The sequence below is a fragment of the Sebastes umbrosus genome, chromosome 18 (genome assembly GCF_015220745.1).
Source record: "Sebastes umbrosus isolate fSebUmb1 chromosome 18, fSebUmb1.pri, whole genome shotgun sequence".
NCBI classification, from domain to species: domain Eukaryota; kingdom Metazoa; phylum Chordata; class Actinopteri; order Perciformes; family Sebastidae; genus Sebastes; species Sebastes umbrosus.
In genome coordinates, this window is record NC_051286.1 from 3756500 (window position 1) to 3776211 (window position 19712).

Genomic DNA, 19712 nt, shown 5'->3' on the forward strand with positions numbered 1-19712 from the left:
TCAGAGGCTCCAGTAGGTTAAAGCAAGAGTGAAGCTACAGATATCATATGAAACTAGAAAAATGAATCCATCGGTACCAACAGCCTTTTTAATTTTCAGAAGCACGAGCTACTCATTACAATCTAATGTGTCCAAGAAAATGAAAGGGTCACTCTACATCTGTGAACTTGAGTAAAAGTACCAACTTTTGTCCAAGAAAACAAAGTGTAATTTAATAATATAATATATAATATAATAATATTAACAACAATGATAATGATAATAATAATAATAATGGTGATAATAATGATAATAATGATGATAATAATGATGATAATATAATTTTAATAACAATAATGATAATGATAATAATTGATAATAATAGTAATAATGATGATAATAATAACAATAATAATAATAACGATAATAATGGTAATAATAGTAAATAATAATAATAATGGTAATAATGATAATGATAATAATAATAATGATAATAATGGTAATAATAGTAAATAATAATAATAATAATAATAATAATGGTGATAATAATGATGATAATAATAATAATAATAATGATAATAATAATAATGGTAATAATAGTAAATAATAATAATAATAGTAATAATGGTGATAATAATGATGATAATAATAATAATAATAATGATAATAATAATATTGATAATAATAATAATAATGATGATGATGATAATAATAATAATAACAACAACGATAATAATGATAATAATAATAGTAAATAATAATGATAATAATAATAATGGTAATAATAGTAAATAATAATGATAATACTAATAATATAATATTAACACTAATAATGATGATATTAATAATAATAATAATAATAGTAAATAATAATAACAATAATAATAATGATAATAATAATAATAATAATAGTTAATAGCTCCACCTTGACCTGTCACAGCATTAAAGTACTGCTAACACGTTTAAGCAACAATAGTAATACTGTCATTCTGTATAACAAGGTGTGAGGTTGAATGTTGTCTCCAGGTGTGTCAGTAAACACATCTAATGTTCCTAGTTGAGCGTGTTTTATTGGTGGGCGGGGCTTCGATCAGCACGGTAGCAGCTCGAGCTTCAACACCTGCTGAGGAGGAAGAGGACAAAATAACCTGAACACCAGCTCCAGTGAAACATGAGGAACTCTCTGACGGCCTGTTTGTTTTTAACTTTATTATTAATTAATTCTGTCAGTGTGTCGGTGAGTCTGTTTCTCTCATTTTAACACTTTCATGTTTAAAATCTGCTGCTGCTGCTCACCTTCCTGACTTCCTGGTGTTACAGTCACAGATATATTTATAGCACCAAGGTGTGTTTATCTTCATCTTACTGTCTGTTGGGGCTTTTTATTAGAAACCTTCATTTTTATAGTTTTATGTAGTCGAATGTGTTGTTCATGCTCATTTGCATATTGTATTTTAATAACATTAGTTAGATAAAATTGAAGATATAAATCAAAACCAAGTGTGAGTCAACAGAAGACACTTCCTGTTTGTGGGTTTAACACCTCTTGTACTGAAATCACCTCGTGGCATTTGGGGCTTTTAGTTGGAATTATTTATATTAATAGTGCAGAAAAATTACATTAGATTAGATTCAACTTTATTGTCATTGCACAAAGTACAAGTACAACGAAATGCAGTTTTGCATCTAACCAAATGAGGATATATATGGTGAATATAAATAGACATATATATATATACAGATTGTAGTTAAGGTGCAAAGGATAGACATGTTATATTCTCATGAATAAGAGTTTAAGTTGCATACTGATGAAATATTATATAAAAATGCCGTATAAGGTTATTATAAAGAATAAATGATATATAGAGGTGGAGTTACTGTATATTTATATCTATACGCAGAGAGTTAAAAATAATTTCATATCTATTGTACAGATATTTAATAGTTCCACCATTAAATATCTTTAATTATAGGCCCATTTGACACTGGTGGTATTCAAAGTAGAAACACCAAAATATAAAATATACAGTAGCTGCTCTATTACAAGTAAAAGTACTGCACTCAAAGTTTAGTTATTGGCTTTTAGTACATTTTATTCTCCTTGTGTTTTATATTGTAAAGCACTTTGTAACTGTGTTTTGAAAGGTGCTTTATAAATAAAGATCATTATTATTATTATTATTATTATTATTATTATTATTATTAATAAAGTACATCAGTGAAAGTATAACCAGCTGAAGTTACTTAAATTTATTATAAAAATTGTTGACAGTTAATTTTCTGTCATTTGACGTATCGATTAATCAACTCGTTGTCTTCCTCCACACACACTCAGCATTCAGTAGATAAAGAGAGTCTATGTCCATAGTTTATCATGTTTACCAAATGGGTGGAGTGACTTTATCATTTAATTCCAGCTGTATTCTTTACTTATTACACTTTATTGGTGATAAGAGTTGCGTCATTATGGGTTCGTCAGCCACAGTGTGCGTAAGAGATTGTGTTGCTACACTGGGACTTTGTATCTGAGTCATGATTCATTTCTTTGTTATCCTCTTAAGGAAATAAGCTTTTACAGGCTTCCTTCATTTCTATATACTGTATACTGTATATGTCTGATAATAAGACAGGAAACAGTATTGTGGTGGTGTTTAAACATCCTCATCCCATTTTTCTCCATGGATTTAGTTTCGTGGCCCTCCTGAGGACCTGGAGGCTTCAGGATCTGAACTGGACAGTTCTGGTTCTGGTTCAGGGGACTTGTCAGAACAAGGTAATGCTGCACAATAAACTGGTTTATAATCCACCAACACTGTATCTGATTAGGGTGACCAGGTGTCCCACTTTACTTACTAGGGACTGCACAGCATCTTTATCCCTTGTCCCACATATTGAGACAATGTCCCACATTTTTAACAGGTTATCCAAGCAATGTACAGAAACAGTAGCCTACATAAAGGTACATGTCAACACTGGATAAATATATCCATAGAATACAAAATATTAAGAATATTGGAATACACAATAAATATACCCGTCTACTATAACTAGCATAAAAAAATCTATATTGTAACCATAGAATAACCCACTGTAAACATTAGCAAAATGTGCAAGATGCTATAAACATTAGCAAGTGTGCAAGATACTATAAACATTAGCAAAGTGTGCAAGACGCTATAAACATTAGCAAAGTGTGCAAGATACTATAAACATTAGCAAAGTGTGCAAGATACTATAAACATTAGCAAAGTGTGCAAGATACTATTAGCAAGTGTGCTAGATACTATTAGCAAGTGTGCAATATACTATAAACATTAGCAAAGTGTGCAAGATGCTATAAACATTACCAAGTGTGCAAGATACTATTAGCAAGTGTGCAATATACTATAAACATAAGCAAAGTGTGCAAGATACTATAAACATTACCAAGTGTGCAAGATACTATTAGCAAGTGTGCTAGATACTATTAGCAAGTGTGCAAGATACTGTAAACATAAGCAAAGTGTGCAAGATGCTATAAACATTAGCAAAATGTGCAAGTTACTACAAACATTAGAAAGTGTGCAAGATGCTATAAACATTAGCAAATGTGCAAGATACTACTAGCAAAGTGTGCAAGTTACTATAAACATTAGCAAAGTGTGCAAGATGCTATAAACATTAGCAAAGTGTGCAAGTTACTACAAACATTAGCAAAGTGTGCAAGATGCTATAAACATTAGCAAAGTGTGCAAGTTACTACAAACATTAGCAAAGTGTGCAAGATGCTATAAACATTAGCAAAGTGTGCAAGTTACTATAAACATTAGCAAAGTGTGCAAGATGCTATAAACATTAGCAAAGTGTGCAAGTTACTACAAACATTAGCAAAGTGTGCAAGATGCTATAAACATTAGCAAGTGTGCAAGATACTATTAGCAAGTGTGCAAGTTACTATAAACATTAGCAAGTGTGCAAGACACTATTAGCAAGTGTGCAAGATGCTATAAACATTAGCAAGTGTGCAAGATACTATTAGCAAGTGTGCAAGATGCTATAAACATTAGCAAGTGTGCAAGACACTATTAGCAAGTGTGCAAGATGCTATAAACATTAGCAAGTGTGCAAGATACTATTAGCAAGTGTGCAAGATGCTATAAACATTAGCAAGTGTGCAAGACACTATTAGCAAGTGTGCAAATACTATAAACATCAGCAAGTGTGCAAGATACTATTAGCAAGTGTGCAAGATACTATAAACATTAGCAAGTGTGCAAGACACTATTAGCAAGTGTGCTAGATACTATTAGCAAGTGTGCTAGATACTATAAACATTAGCAAAGTGTGCAAGATACTATAAACATTAGCAAAGTGTGCAAAATACAATTAGCAAGTGTGCTAGATGCTATAAACATTAGCAAAGTGTGCAAGACACTATAAACATTAGCAAAGTGTGCAAGATACTATGTTTAGTTCTTTAATAAAAAATAATTGAGGTAGTAAATGTACAAATGTAGATGTGCAAGGTGGTGGAGAGGTTGGTCAGAATTATCCATAATTGATAACAGTTTGTTCAGTGTCCTCCTCTCCACAGGTGTCAGGTTTGCAGCCAGTAACAGAGCCAACCTTCTTAATCAGTTTTAGTCAATTTAGTCAGAATATGATGGAAACTAGCACAAAGAAAAGGAAGAGAAACTACAACAAAGACTGTGAAACTACTTATAAGTATTTATAAGCCAGTGGAAGGTGTATTCTCAGAGTTTTTTGTGAAGTTATTTTTTCAGTTTCACAAGGGGGGGAATATGACATGAAGCGACAGTTCTTGTCGTGCAGCTCATAAAGAGACGTGCCGATCTGTGGATGCATTCAGACAAAACATAGAGATATTACAAGATAAGAGGCAGAATATAAATGCTTATATTATTTAGGTTAGATAGATATTATATTAAAATTGTAGACTACCTCTCAGCCTTGGTAACGTGTCCCACATTGTCCCACATGTGGCTTGTTGGGATCTGGTCACCCTAACATCTGTTGCATGCCAGATTTATTCCCAGACTCACACACAGTATACCTGACTCTCTCTGTCTCACCAGGTGGAATGAAAAAGGATCAGCCCAACAGCAAAGATGTCCGAATTATTACAGCAAACTCAGGAACCAAGAACACTTTCCATGTACGCTTGTTTTTCATGAGTCTCACTGTTTCTTCACCTTTTACTGTCGATACACGGCAGAACGGGAAATAAAAATTTTGTTCCTGCTTTCGTCTTCAGGATTCTTCGGTCCTGAACTTTGACAAAGACGGCAAATCAGGATTCATCGTTGTGGCAAACAGCAAGAGTTTCCTGGAGAGGAAAGAAATCTTTGCAGGTACTTTGCAGTATTTGGTACACTGAATCTGACAGAGTGCTACGCTGTGTGTTTGTACTCTAACTCAGTGATTTATGATTTATGTCTCCAGCTGTTGTTGCAGGAGGAGTAGTAGGAGCGGCGCTTGCAATTGCTCTGGCAGGACTATTAATCTACACCTGGCAGAAGAAAGATAATGTAGGATACGTTTAGGGCCAGACGAGGGCTTCAGACTGAGATTATCACCGACACAACACGGAAGAAGCTTTTGTTTAATTTCAAACTTTAACACCAATGTTTGTGATCTAAAGTGATGCTGCCAGGCCAGTGTCTGTGGTCGTGTCTAGAAGGTAACCCACAAATTGCGAAAACTGTTTTTTCTTGCACTTAATTCAAATGCACCTGCAGTTGTTCATTCATAATTTATTTATATTTATTGAATTGAATAAACTTATTTTACATTTTATTTAAATTTAAAAAATGGTAAAAAATAAAAAATAAAATAAACAATAAATAACAGTGAATATATACAACAGCAACATAAATTAACATTCCATGTCCATTTTTTTTTGATAGAATATGTAGAATTGTCTTTATTTACTGTCTTTAACAAAGATTTGAGAATGCTTTTTTGTACACACTTAGTAGGTAACATTAGCCCCGTTTCCACTACAGGAACTTTCCCCTGGAACTATAGGAACCTTTTAAGGAACTCATTGCATTTAGACCGCAGGGACCAGGGTTTACATTAAGTTCCGGGGACATTTTATCCCCCAAACAGGCCCTGGTTGGGGGGTAGTACTTCTGAAAGTACAGGAACTTTCAAGGTGGAGTTTGCAGGGATGATTGTCGCTGATTGGTGGAACTTCAACTGTAGCGCTTCATTCATAAACAAGGAAATACTCTAGTATAGATTTAGGACCATTTTAGGATGAGGGGAGAACATTTATCCCTGTTTGATAACATTAAAAGTAACGTTAGACTCTGTCGTCGGCCTCCTGACTCGTTAAAAAAAAAGACAGAGAGAATAAGAGAGAGAGAACGTTAGAAGAAGGAGACAGCAACTATTTTCTGATTATTTCACAGCAGTTTTGTTCTAAAGCACAAATAAATAACCATCGAACACTCAATAGATGATTTACTGTGGAGAAAGACACTTTCATTTTCCTCCTCTGCCAGCGTGCATCAGTAAATACTATACAAAATACTATGTAAATACTACATTTAGGTGGAAACCTGGCAGTTGAGGACACTGATGTTTTGCTGCTAAAGTTTAACTTTCAGTTTTTGCAGTCAGCAGGTGTATATATATTATGATCTTATTTGACTTGTTGTGTGTACAGTTGAAAGAAGATGGTCATAGATGCAATATGTGATTAATTATCAACCATGTATAATACACTTTGCTGCTGTTATTGTTTTGAAAGTGGCAGCTTTCTGTGCTTCTGTGCACACACTTTTCACTTTTAGCATCTAAATTAAAAAAAATAAGACCTAGAGTCACTTTACGAGAACTGTTTATACAGAAAATGCTTGATAGCTTTTTTTCACAGGTTGTACCAGAAATACTTGATCCACTGTTAAATAGGGAAACCTCAGTGTCATCCCTCATTACAGTACAGGTAGCTAAATAATCCATGTGATATAAGGTATGAATGAAGTATGTATCTATGGGGAAACTCATTTGAGGGTGTTTATTAAATGTAAATGACAATGATTACGTAATGATGATCAGCTGCTACAATAATCTCGTCTAGATATTTACCATGAAATGATATTTTTGTATTACATAATTGTTAATAAATTTAGAACTTTTAATCATCAATGTGTTTTTTTTGTTTGTTTTATGAGCATATAATGAGAGCATATAATTTGTTTAAATTTACGTATGACAATGAGAGGATATTATGTACATGCAGGGTAATGATGAGCTGTGGTTCGCTACTGACACGGCACCTGTTTGTGCATTGTGTATGTATGTATTAGTTAGTAATTATTAAAAACATGGCAGTAATGTGATTTAGTAAAAAATGCAACATGTAAACAGAAAATAAAGGGAACTAATAAGAAGCTTAACACAAGGTTTTAACTCTTAGCCCCTCTGTAAGATTGAGTCTTAAGATTGGGTCAATTATGCAAAGTGTTGCCTTATAATGTGCTTTAGCAGTATTAAACAAACATTTGGAAATAATGCAATTACCATAAACTAATTGCCCCACCGGTCCTCCTGAATATCTGGTACCCCAATTGGTAATCCCATAATCCAACCTTGCCCTGCGATCATTGAAATCCTAGTTTAAGTGGACCATTTTTTTGTTATGCTACATATTATTTATTTATTTATTCAAAATTGTATTCACAAGATGAATTTACAAACCATGAGGCAAAAATCATTACAATAACAAAGTTATTATCCTCAAAACTGAGCAGATATCACAATTGACATAAGACATTTATACGGACAATAAAACTTTAAAAATAAGTAAATACATTTGAAAAAAACATGACATAAATAAAGATAATTTTCAAGTAATATAGAGACATCTTTGGCATATATATATATATATATATTTTTTTTTTTCTTTTTTTCAAATTTATTTAACTTATTTATTATTTCATATCATATATATATATATACTTATTTATTATTTCATATCATATATTTATATATATATATATCATATATATATGATATATGAGATGTGAATATATATGATATGTGTATATATATATGATATGTGTGTGTATATATATGATATGTGTTTATATATATATATATATATATATATACACATAGATAATAATAATAATAAATAAGTATATATATATATATATATATATGATGTGAAATAATAAACAAGTTAAATAAATTTAAAAAAACATGACATAAATTAAAGATAATTTTCAGGTAATATAGAGACATCTTTGGCATATATATATATGCCAAAGATGTCTCTATATTATTCACATATCATATATATTATATAATAGTATATGCTACATATTGTATTTATTGAGAAATTTTCATCAACCTAGCTCCAACATTGCCTGAATCCTATTGGTTGTGCTCTGAATTCCTTCACGCCCATTGGTTTAAAACTCCTGTCAGTCAAAGTTAAACCCTCTTAAGCCCCGCCTTTTCCGGCCCCTTTCAGAGCGTTTGTTTTCATCCCCGGCGTGTCCCCGCACAGCTGTCAGCAGGGGAAGTGGTGGGCGGTGGGCGTTCCTCCTCGGTTCCTCCTCGGTGTCCGTCTGTCTGTTCTCCTCCTGACTGTCTGTTGATGCTGAGCAGACCTCAGACCTCTCTCCTCCTCGTCCAGCTATCCAGATGTTTCTTCCCACCCTCGTGGAGGACATGCATCACTTTAAACCGAGTCGAGACAGACTGTACACCACCAGGTGCTGCGGCTGCTGTCATGTCCGGACAGGGACCATCATCCTGGGGACGTGGTACATGGTGCGTAGCATGGAGGACGGAAGGGCTGATGCTAATGCTAAGCTAATGCTAAGCTAACTAGCACTGCTGATAAACTGTGTTTAGTTCTCTTTAGTAGCTCGTTACATAATGAATATCAACCAGAATACATCACTACACTTATTATGAGTGTTGTTAGTAACTCTAATGTTAGCTACGCGCCACTTTTAACACAATTTAACAGTTAATTAGATGTCGTGTTGACGTTAACTAGCATTAGCATCCTGTCACTTAGGGCTAGGTAGCTGGACAAGCTAACTTAAAGCATTTCTGTCAATACAACTCACTCAACCTTTGAAAATGCTGTTATTAAACTGTTACAAAGACAACAAATAGCAGATTAATGTTGTTGAACAGCACCTGAGTGAGTTCTGAAGGTTTAAAAGATGTGACACTTCACGTTAGGTTGAGTAACATGCTAACGTAAAGGCTGTCACATGTTAACCAGCTGGACTATGAAGGAATGAAACCAGAAAAGGCGAATGCTGTGAATGCTGGTTGTGTCAATGCTGTGAATGCTGTGAATGCTGGTTGTGTGAATGCTGTGAATGCTGGTTGTGTGAATGCTGTGAATGCTGGTTGTGTGAATGCTGTGAATGCTGGTTGTGTCAATGCTGTGAATGCTGTGAATGCTGGTTGTGTCAATGCTGTGAATGCTGGTTGTGTGAATGCTGTGAATGCTGGTTGTGTGAATGCTGTGAATGCTGGTTGTGTGAATGCTGTGAATGCTGGTTGTGTGAATGCTGTGAATGCTGGTTGTGTGAATGCTGGTTGCTGAAGAGCTGTAATGCTGGCTTAAATGTTGTGAGAAGAAGATGAAGTAGTAGGAATAGATGGAAAAGTGGGAATGGAATCATTGAAGAGTTGAATAATACCAATAGTGTATGAAAGATGTGGAACATTTTAAGGTTTTTGAATAGCTGACACGAAACTGCATTGCAAGATTATGAATCAGTAAATAACAGTTGTAATTGCATGAAAAGCAGCTGAAGCGTTATAAATAGATAGTTCTGAATTCCCTGTTACCTTCTGGGGCTTTTATTTTGACAAAACTAGGTGAATCCCTAGTTTCCTGTTAACATACAAAAAGGGGAATTTTACCAAGCTTCAAACAAAGTTAAATATTAAAAAAGTACAAATGAGATGAATGAAAGTTGAATAAAAGCCAGCATCTACGGAAGATGTGGAACATTTTGCAGTTTGAATGGAGTTTCTAGGTGAAAGTATGAATGAGCAGTGAAGTTTTGAAAATGCTTGAAAATGTTTAAATTCTGGACATGTCTTCCATTCATTACAATGATGAATTATGGTTAATAATTCTGAAAATATGAAAGTTATGAATGAGAAAAGTAATAGCCATCATGTGTCATCATTTGAATGGAGTTTCTATGTTGAAAAATGTGGAACGAGTTGCGTTGCAAAAAAAGTGGTCTGACGAAAAATACAAAATAAACTGTAGAATAACATATGTTGTGAAAGCTTCCAGCATTCACACTAATTAGCACCTGCCAAATACAGGGTAAATGTTGGCTGTGGCAGGTAAGAATTCCAGGTCCCCTGCCACTCAGGATGACACAATATCAGATTTTCACAACACAATATAATTTATGATAATGGTATTATTCAGATATCTATAGAAAATAAAAAAATAAAAAAGCTGCCAATCAAATTCTTCTTTAACTTTGTTTATTGTGCGTTTTGTTTATTTTTTTTTGGCAAATTAATTACAGTACACCCAAGTGTAGGGAGGTAGAGAGAGTTTGTAAACATAACTGTATATATAAAATTATTTAAGAGGCGTTGAATTATTTATACAATATTATCATAGTTATTGCCAATACCTATATATCACGTCACCCTGTCTACCACCATGGCAGATAGGACTTCCTTATATTAAGAAAAATATTATTTTCAAAAGGCAATTCCTGAGTTAAAAATAGTCAGGGATTAGATTAAGGTTACATAATATATTCCATATTTCTAGTGTCTGGTACCACTGACTCGGTGTTTACTATTCTAAAGCGTTCTACGTAGATTTCAGGAGTGGCAGACAAATAAATTGAGTGGCCGGTAGAAATGTTCAGTGACCTACCACAGTGGCAGGTGAGGAAAAAACTTAATTTCAGACCCTGCACAGTAACATAATTTGCTAAAAGGGGACTCTTGTTTTAATCTTATTTATGTTACATGAGGTCATTTTGATTACATGTGTAGTTAAAATCAAAGAACTGTATTTCTGTAGTAAATGGTTCACTTTTTGCTAACGTTAGCTATCGTTCTGCCCTCGACACATTTTACAGCACTCACTCATTTAACTCACAGCTGAATTAATCCCCTCTCGTTTCATCACGTCATTTAACAGATGTTCCTGGTTTTGGTTGTGTTTTGAAATCCTCTGAGTTTTTTTTGGCCATCTGGACAGTACTTGACTCACGTAAAACACATGAGCCATGTTCCTCTGAATTTCCATGAAATCACTGCTATCACATGATTTAGCACTCTCAAAAACTGATGCAACACACGGAAACTGAAAATCTCATACAACAACCATATATAGTGTTACAGTTAGAGATGAGAGGTCAGGGGACGTAAAGACAGTAAATGGACTGTCCCCTCCCCACATACACACACTCACATCCAACCCCCCAGCATTAACACAGAAACAGTTTTTAAAGCTAGTTACATGTCAAAGACAATTTTTGGAAAAGTAATGCAATCAGCACTTTACTATGGACATAAATGCACTTTTCTCTGCTGCTAAACACAACTACAAATGGGGTGTATGACTGCAAATTGGGTGAAATTGTGTCTGAAACATTTACTTATTTTATTTTTTTATTGTTATTTTTAGGTATGTTAATTTTAATACTTCTTTATTCTATCCTTTTTAATGCACTGACGGGAGCTGGGAGAGACAATATTTCGTTTCCTTCTGTGTATGCAAATACTCAGTGAAATGATAATAAAGTGAATCTTGAATCTCTTGGTTATGTGCATAGTGCCAGCCATTGTGATTTTTGTTTTATTATTTACTTTATTATGAAAATACATTTACAAAGCAAGCAAATTCTAACGCAACAAACATGCTGGAGACAATGTGGCCATACTGACGCAAATCATGCACATGTCTTCTGGAGTTGCCGAAAAATAGAACATACACATGATGATAAAGTAAACTTGACCAAAAAAAGGGTGATAAATTGTTCACTGTAATGTTGCTATCTCATCCACGTCTTGGCAAGTTGACTTCCCCACAATATGAATTATGTTAACTAAAGGATAAACAATTTATAAGCGTTATGTGTTAAGACGTGCAGAAGTACTGCTAGAGTTCTTTTAAAAACCTTCTTTCTGTTTCCTCCTTCCTCTCCTCAGGTCGTCAATCTGTTGATGGGCATCCTGCTGACTGTAGCTGTGACCCACCCGGAGAACGTGCCCACTATTGACTTGCAGTACGAGGTCATCGACCATTACTTTGCCTCCGACAGGATGTCTGGTAAGCAGTGAAATCGACATGTGGGCTAACAAACTGCTTTATAAAGACATGTAGACAGTTTTTTAAGTTAAGCATTTACACATCAAACTAAGGGTGTAACAATACGTTTGTGCAATGATACGCACTTTCCATGGTTCAGATACCATTCAATGGCGATATTTGGCTCATCTGAATCAATACAGTAACTTTTTTTTTTGCCAAAAATTCAATCAGTGTGACTGTGAAATAGATAGCTGGATACTGGACGGTGCAGGTCAGGATTCCTCAAAGCTTTTCTTGTAAGGGAATCAGGGATAAATTAATTATGGATATAAACAAGTAAACACAACGATTAATGGCAAATACATACACCTTTTATTTGAAAATAATAAAAAAGTGCAACTTCAGGACCCGCTGCTTCAGTTCTCAAGATACAAGGCGGTGCAATATTTAACAGAAAAGAAAATAAACCAACTTCTATTCAAGTTAAATGAACAGTGGTTTAACCTGCTGCTTCTGTTCTCATTTTCAGTATAAACAGTAGAGCAATAATATTTAAGAAAAAATAAAGTGTATGGCGTCTTTGCATATTCTACAAACTGCGAGAGATTTATCAAGGACATCTCCCTTTTTTGCCAAAGCCAAAATGTTTCCACACGCTGGACCTCAAATGTGGCTTGAAAATGTCTCGCTCGTCTAGCTCTTCCTCGCCATCCTTTGTTTTGTTGTCGTCTTTCTGCTGGCGCATGTCGATGACGTCATACACAGGGAGAGAACATTTCTTTACTATTAAAAGTGCTAAGACATACTTCCATATAAAGTTTGTGGTGCTTTAATACAAGGTGCAAATTCTTAGTATCGATACAATTGATTATTTACCTTGCAAATCAATTTTAGATCGATATACGTCCCCCGTGAAGGACAACTTGCCGAATACCTATCGATGTAGTTGGATCGTAGGAATGTAAATCGATTCATCGATGTAGTAGATGAATCGTTACTCCCCTACATCAAACACATTCTGTCATAGTAGGCCTTTTAATTCCACTGTGTTCGGGTGAAGAAGACCTGCCGACTGAAACATCACTGATTTAGACGTGTTTAGCTGCTAACAGATGAGCTGCTGTTACGCCGAGGTTGAACATGTGATTCATCTTTCACAGGGAGCTCAACTCCCCACTGACTGTAAAACAAAACAACTAACGAGGACAACAGAGCACTGCTGTGCTGTGCTCATGTTGTCTGAGTGTTGTTATTGGTGCGGTGTCGTTCCTTCGTATTTCCTCAAGGATTTCTGTTCGTCCAAGGTGTTTGTATTTATGTGTGCCAGGGACAGGGCTGGCAGGACTACCAGGGTGCTTTCTCTCTCTAGCTGGCGGTTGTGTTGTTGATTTGGCTCGGCGAAGGCCTCTTCATTTTTCTGAAACGGTGACTCAGCAGGAGAGGACGGGGAAACAACCGTGGTGGGTTGACCTTCCCACAGCAGGGACATGCCAGCACACGGAGCAGTGGAGGTTGTCCACAGCCCGCAGAGGCAATGTTAGCGTATTAATGCTGCTTCATCAGGCTGCACTCATTTTATTCCAGGCCATGTTTAAAAGTTATTTAACTAATATAGAGATAACCTGTGACAATGGTCTCTGGTTTTTACTTTGGATTAAGTCGTATTTGTATCTACAAAATGACAAATATTCTCTGGCTGCAGTTAGGCTTGCTGAGGTAGTCGTTGTTACACTGTGGTCGGGCACACACCGAAAGTGAAAGTGTCTCCTCCGCTCAGAGCAGCAGGAGTCAGATTTCCAACACAAACGGGACAAGACAGATTTGACAGACAAAACGATGGCGGAAGATTTGGTGTCAAAGCAAAAAACAAAAGCGAAATTTAGTTTTCTATAACTTTAATTGAAGCTCCGGACAGACAGTCCTCTGACAGTTTCGTACATAAATATTCAAGTTGCTCTGCTGCTGAATAACAAAGAAACGTCTCCAGACCGCATTGCTGCAGCAGCTTTCTCACCAGCATCGTTTCTTCAGTGCAACAGGCAGAAGGAGTTTGAGGAAGCGAGAGACTGAGTGATGGAGAGAGAAGAGGATATGAAAGGCAGCCCTTTTAATTATCCCAGGCTGAGTTTCATTGTGTATTTACCGTCACTCCGCTGCTGAGAGGGAGAGGTTTAATGCTCCCCAGAGCTGGCCTTTAAAACACAGTTAGCTGGAAAGAGAAGAAGCCCTGGAGACGGTTCACTTACACTCGATGTAAATCACCGCTGCTTCAAAGAGAGCAGGCGAACATACCTCCACCCACACTCACTGATATATACATTAATGATTATGGCGAAATGTAATTGTAATAAATCCCTGTATTTGGTCAATAATTAATTTATTCTCACTTTTTCCTGCTACAGAGAATGCCTGCGTTGGATTTGCCATCTCTCTGCTGATGCTCACTATCAGTGCCATGATGGTGTATGGAGCCATTACTGTAAGTCTGCCCCGTGGATATTTTTAATTCTCTTTTGACACTTCAATTTAAAGCGCTGTCATGGTTTCTTATGCTAATATGTAATCCCAGAATGTGCATGCATAAAAAAAAACATTGCTTTCAAGTTGTATAATAATAGCACCAGAGTTAAGAGGTAAGTTGTTGTTTTTTACTCCAGTACATTTTAGCCGGATGTTGAAAAGGATCCTGCTTCAGTGGGAGTGTAGCGTTCAGTGCTATGTTCTCACTGCCTGTCATCTTCACCTCACAGGCCTGCCTGATGGCATCAGGACTGACAGGTTTGACAGCCTTTTTGACGTGGCCCCGCATAAAAGCTGCTAGTTGGGATGCCTGCACAGATAAAGCGTGACACACGTCTGCAGGCCGTGCATGCCGGCAGTCTGTGCAAGAGTTGTGGTCTAGCTTTGCAAGTACACGCTCCCAGACGACCGCAGTAGAAACCCTTTTCTCCAATACAGTTGTGGCGGTGCAGAGCTGTAGTGTCCCGATTAAATACCCTCAATGTATTGAACCGTGATCATAATACACCAAAGATGTTCAGTACTTTGCTACGTAATGTAGGAATGGAGAGTGAAGTAGGAGTAAACTGTTCTTTCATAGAAAAATGCCTGTAGAGGTTCATGTAAAGTGACCCAGTTAAAGGACCAATTTGCTGATTTTGAATCTTCTCTATGTGTTTGTTACAGGGAGAGCCATGTCAGCACTCCCTGTCTCTGTAGTCAGGCTCTTTTCATCTACCCCAAACCACGTCTGAGGATGCAGCCACAGCCTGAGCCCGAAGGGAACATGTTCTCAATCCAGGAAAACTTTAATTTAAGCCGAGAAAACCAAGTTTAAAATCAGAAATAGAACAGACTGTCACAAACTGTAGTGTTTGTGACTGTGCTCAGGCTGTGAATGCATCCTCATCTGTTGAATGTGTAAAGGGCAGTAGAGCCTACCTGCTGGATACTGGATGTTAATTTAAGACAAGTGTGCGGAGAAGGTTGGAAAAAATGCAACATGGTCCTTTCAGGATCCGTCTAATTGATGACTTTGTTCATAACGTGACTTTTCGTTCCCCTCAGCATCGTGACGGTTGGCTCATCCCGTTTTTCTGCTACCAGCTGTTTGACTTTGCTCTGAGCTGCCTGGTGGCCATCAGCTCTCTCACCTACCTACCCAGGATCAAGGACTACCTGGACCAGCTGGTCAGTGCCACCAGTCTCACAAGACTCACCAGTCTCACACAGTCTGATCCTGTTGACATTATGACTCAATCGTACCACCGCTCCCATGTTTATTTTACAACAAAGTATCCTGACAACAGAATACAGTGTTTATAACTAGGGCTGGGCGATGTGGAGAGGAGACTGTTGACATTTGATTCCACGTTCATAGAAACAGGAGAAAAATGTGGGAAACCGTCAACGGATAAACTCGTCTGTTTACATTGCATTCATTGTATTTTGTGTAATTTCTTCAGGAAAGATCAAATAGAAACATTTAAAAAACTACTTGATCTCATTTTTTTATTATATACTGACGCACCTATATTATTTTACTGTTACAAAATGCCTCAAGATCTTGTAAGGTTGCTGTTTTCTATGGATTGTGTGGTAGCGTTGACGGTGATGCGAGCTGAATAAGTGTAAAAAAAGGTCTTATTGATTATCTGACGTCTGTTCTCCTCGTCCTCAGCCGGATTTCCCGTACAAGGATAACCTCCTCTCTCTGGACTCCAGCTGCCTGCTGCTCTTCGTGCTTGTCTTCTTCGCCTTCCTCATCATCCTCAAGGTGAAGTTATTGGTTATTATTCACAGTTAAATCTGCTTTATTCAGCGTGTTGGTTCATTTAATACATATCATTCTAAAGCAAACTGATCTAATACGGTAAGATGAGAAAATGTATATTGATTTCATGTCTGTGGATTCAGTAAAGAGGTAAGACGTGGTTGTCCTATTTACATTAAAGAGACATTGTGGTTTAACAAGGTGAGGGGATGAAAGTGTTTATTGACCATAAAATTCACAATCTTATCTTTGCTCTCCAGTCGTACCTGATCAACTGTGTGTGGAACTGCTACAAGTACATCAACAACAGGAACATGCCAGAGATCGCTGTCTACCCGGCCTTCGAGACTCCTCCCCAGGTATGAAACCCTCCTGAGTTCATCTCTGATTGACCGTTATGGATTTCATGAGTAGTCACAAAAACACACTATCAGATGCAGCCGTATGTAATGCTTACGTTAAGCCAGCAGGTGGCGTGCCGCCCACACACAAGAGGACAGTGTCTGTTCATAAGAGTTATTTACCATGTCAGGGGTACAGCTACATTTAGAAATACACAAATTAAGATTACGTTTTTTACCAAAAATAATTATTTTATTTTGTCAATTCATCAGTTAATGTTTAATATTTTTTTAAATGTCTATCACAATTTCCCAAAGCCTGAAAACCAACACATTTACTAACAGAGGCAAAAGAAAACCAGCAAACATTCACATTTGAGAAGCTAAAACTAGTTCATTTTCTCCTTTTCTGCTCAGAAAATTACTCCTGACAATTAATCGAAATGGTTGCAGACATATTCGACTGACTAATCGATTAATCATAAGATATACTTTTAATGTCCCCGTACGGAAATTTGTTCTGGACTCCGTCCTGTAGTTCTTTGCTCAGAAACATCACTGTTTTATGTTGAACCTTTAATGTTATATATTATTTTGTAAATATTTATCCTAGGGCTGTCAATCTTTATTTAATCACCATTAATCGCAAATTAATCACACATGTTTTATCTGTTCAGAATGTACCTTAAAGGGAGATTTGTCAAGTATTTAATCCTCTTATCAACATGAGAGTGGACAAATATGCTGCTTTATGCAAATGTATGCATATATTATTATTATTTTAAATCAATTAACAACACAAAACAATGACAGATATTGTCCAGAAACCCTCACAGGTACTGCATTTAGCATTAAACAATATGCTCCAATCATAACATGGCAAACTGCAGCCCAACAGACAACAACAGCTGTCAGTGTGTCAGTGTGCTGACTTGACTATGACTTGCCCCAAACTGCATGTGATTATCATAAAGTGGGCATGTCTGTAAAGGGGAGACTCGTGGGTACCCATAGAACCCATTTACATTCACACATCTGGAGGTCAGAGGTCAAGGGACCCCTTTGAAAATGGCCATGACAGTTTTTCCTCACCAGAATTTAGCACAAGTTTGGAGCGTTCTTTAGCCTCCTTACTGACAAGCTAGTATGACATGGATTGTATGATATACATGGACAATGGATTCTTTAGGCTTGTAGTTTCATATGATACCAGTATCTTCACTCTAGCTTAAAAACCGAGCTGCTACAACCTAAAAAGCGCATGTTGCATTAATGCGTTATTATCGCGTTAACTTTGACAGCCCTAATTTATACGATACGATTGTCTTGGACTCCAATATAGCACACGTGACATGTGTTCTTATCATACAGCTGCCTCCACAGCACAGCAGTATACCTACTGGCCTTTATGTTGTTTCTTTCTTTCTCCATCAGTACATCCTGCCAACTTATGAGATGGCAATGAAGATGCCGGAGAAGGAGCCACCTCCCCCTTACATGCCCGCCTAAACACCAGCCCTTGTTGCCAAAACACATGCACACACACATATACACACATATACACACACAAACACATGCACACACCACCATATGCATTCCTACCTTCCCTCACTAACCCTTTCACCCCTTCTGTGTATGTGTAAGGCCACTGACTTGTTTTGTTCAACCCCCCACCCCCCTCTGTAGTCCTACAGAGCGTCTATAGAGCATCCTAGAGGTGAGAGATAGAGAGAGAGAGGAGAGAGAGAAAGGTGGGAAAGACTGAAATCTGACTGAGATGAATGAGTGAATGTGATGTTTGAAAAGCACTGGAAGCTACCAGCCCACCCTCCCTCCCCCTTCTGGCCTTTTTTATGTCTTAGTAAAGGGATACATGTGAAAATTAAATTGCTTGAAATGCTCATCGATCCAGCACCATCCTATATATAGATTGATATATGAAGTGTAAAAAAAAAAATGATGACAATCCACTTATTATAGCTCTTATTGTTGGATTATTGTGTTACTTTTCCCCCCTAATTATTAAGATCTAGACTATTCCATCTGGAGTCTGTAGCACTTTTTCGTCTGTTATTTATTTAGCTTTGCTGTGGTTCAGTTCACCCCCCCCCCCCTCCTGACATTTCATCACTCGCTAGTGAAGAGTTTCCAGCTGAGACTGAGAGACAGACTGAGAGAAAGAGAGCAGAGGGCTCTGATGATGGATCATTTCCTCTGCTTCTTTCTCACCCGACATCTGGAGCAAACGGCTAGTCTTGTGAACATTAGTAGTTGCATGCTTATCAACAGCCTCCCCCCCGCCCCCCCATTTCTTTACTGGTAATATGATTTTATCCTAGTGGAAATACATTTGACTTCAATAAACGTTTCAGAACATTTAGATCTCCATGACTCTTTTGTTCACGTCACACATGCTGAAGTAAATTCAAAAGAAAGATTAATGGCAAACAGCTGTCAGAACTCCACTCCTTTATTTGACAGCTGTGGTTACAAATTAAGATTTTACATTTTAAAGAAAAGCATATGATAAGCTTATTAAATACAATGCATTGCTAAAAAATATTTTATTTTTTTTAGATAAAATACAAGTGTCTGAAAATGAGCGGGATATGGGACCTTTAACTGATAGAAATAGAAGATCGCCAAGTGTTACTTGAACTATATTACAAGCTCATCCATAACTTCTGATAACCTTTAACTCCTTATCACAAACTTTATTAATTTATTTCTGTAGTGAATTTGTTTGGGTTTAATTACTTGGAACAGTTTACATTCTGTGATTGCAAATTTTATAAGCTGATTTCAGTATTTTTAGACTTAATATTTGTTTTAATTT

General features: G+C 36.5%; 2 protein-coding genes across 2 annotated transcripts; both read left to right on the forward strand.

Annotated features, from left to right (window-relative positions):
* The first annotated feature begins 1069 nt into the window (after positions 1–1069).
* On the forward strand, positions 1070–7134 carry LOC119476583 (syndecan-3-like). Its single transcript, XM_037749969.1, has 5 exons — positions 1070–1216; positions 2668–2752; positions 5055–5134; positions 5234–5330; positions 5422–7134. Exons 1-5 carry the CDS (start codon positions 1151–1153, stop codon positions 5520–5522), a joined length of 429 nt encoding a protein of 142 aa, XP_037605897.1. The 5' UTR covers positions 1070–1150; the 3' UTR covers positions 5523–7134.
* Positions 7135–8501: 1367 nt separating this feature from the next.
* Positions 8502–19252, forward strand: laptm4a (lysosomal protein transmembrane 4 alpha). Its single transcript, XM_037751001.1, has 7 exons — positions 8502–8766; positions 12160–12280; positions 14665–14741; positions 15830–15952; positions 16443–16538; positions 16796–16894; positions 18311–19252. Exons 1-7 carry the CDS (start codon positions 8638–8640, stop codon positions 18383–18385), a joined length of 720 nt encoding a protein of 239 aa, XP_037606929.1. The 5' UTR covers positions 8502–8637; the 3' UTR covers positions 18386–19252.
* The last annotated feature ends 460 nt before the right edge of the window (positions 19253–19712 follow it).

What these genes read in the sequence shown, in the direction of transcription:
- LOC119476583 (XM_037749969.1), top strand. Translation starts at nt 1,151, where the DNA reads ATGAGGAACTCTCTGACGGCCTGTTTGTTTTTAACTTTATTATTAATT. An exon ending in GAACCAAGAACACTTTCCAT is followed by an intron (nt 5,135 to 5,233) that starts GTACGCTTGTTT and finishes TTTCGTCTTCAG; the next exon opens with GATTCTTCGGTCCTGAACTT. An exon ending in GAGGAAAGAAATCTTTGCAG is followed by an intron (nt 5,331 to 5,421) that starts GTACTTTGCAGT and finishes TTATGTCTCCAG; the next exon opens with CTGTTGTTGCAGGAGGAGTA.
- laptm4a (XM_037751001.1), top strand. Translation starts at nt 8,638, where the DNA reads ATGTTTCTTCCCACCCTCGTGGAGGACATGCATCACTTTAAACCGAGT. An exon ending in TGCCTCCGACAGGATGTCTG is followed by an intron (nt 12,281 to 14,664) that starts GTAAGCAGTGAA and finishes TTCCTGCTACAG; the next exon opens with AGAATGCCTGCGTTGGATTT. An exon ending in AGGACTACCTGGACCAGCTG is followed by an intron (nt 15,953 to 16,442) that starts GTCAGTGCCACC and finishes CCTCGTCCTCAG; the next exon opens with CCGGATTTCCCGTACAAGGA.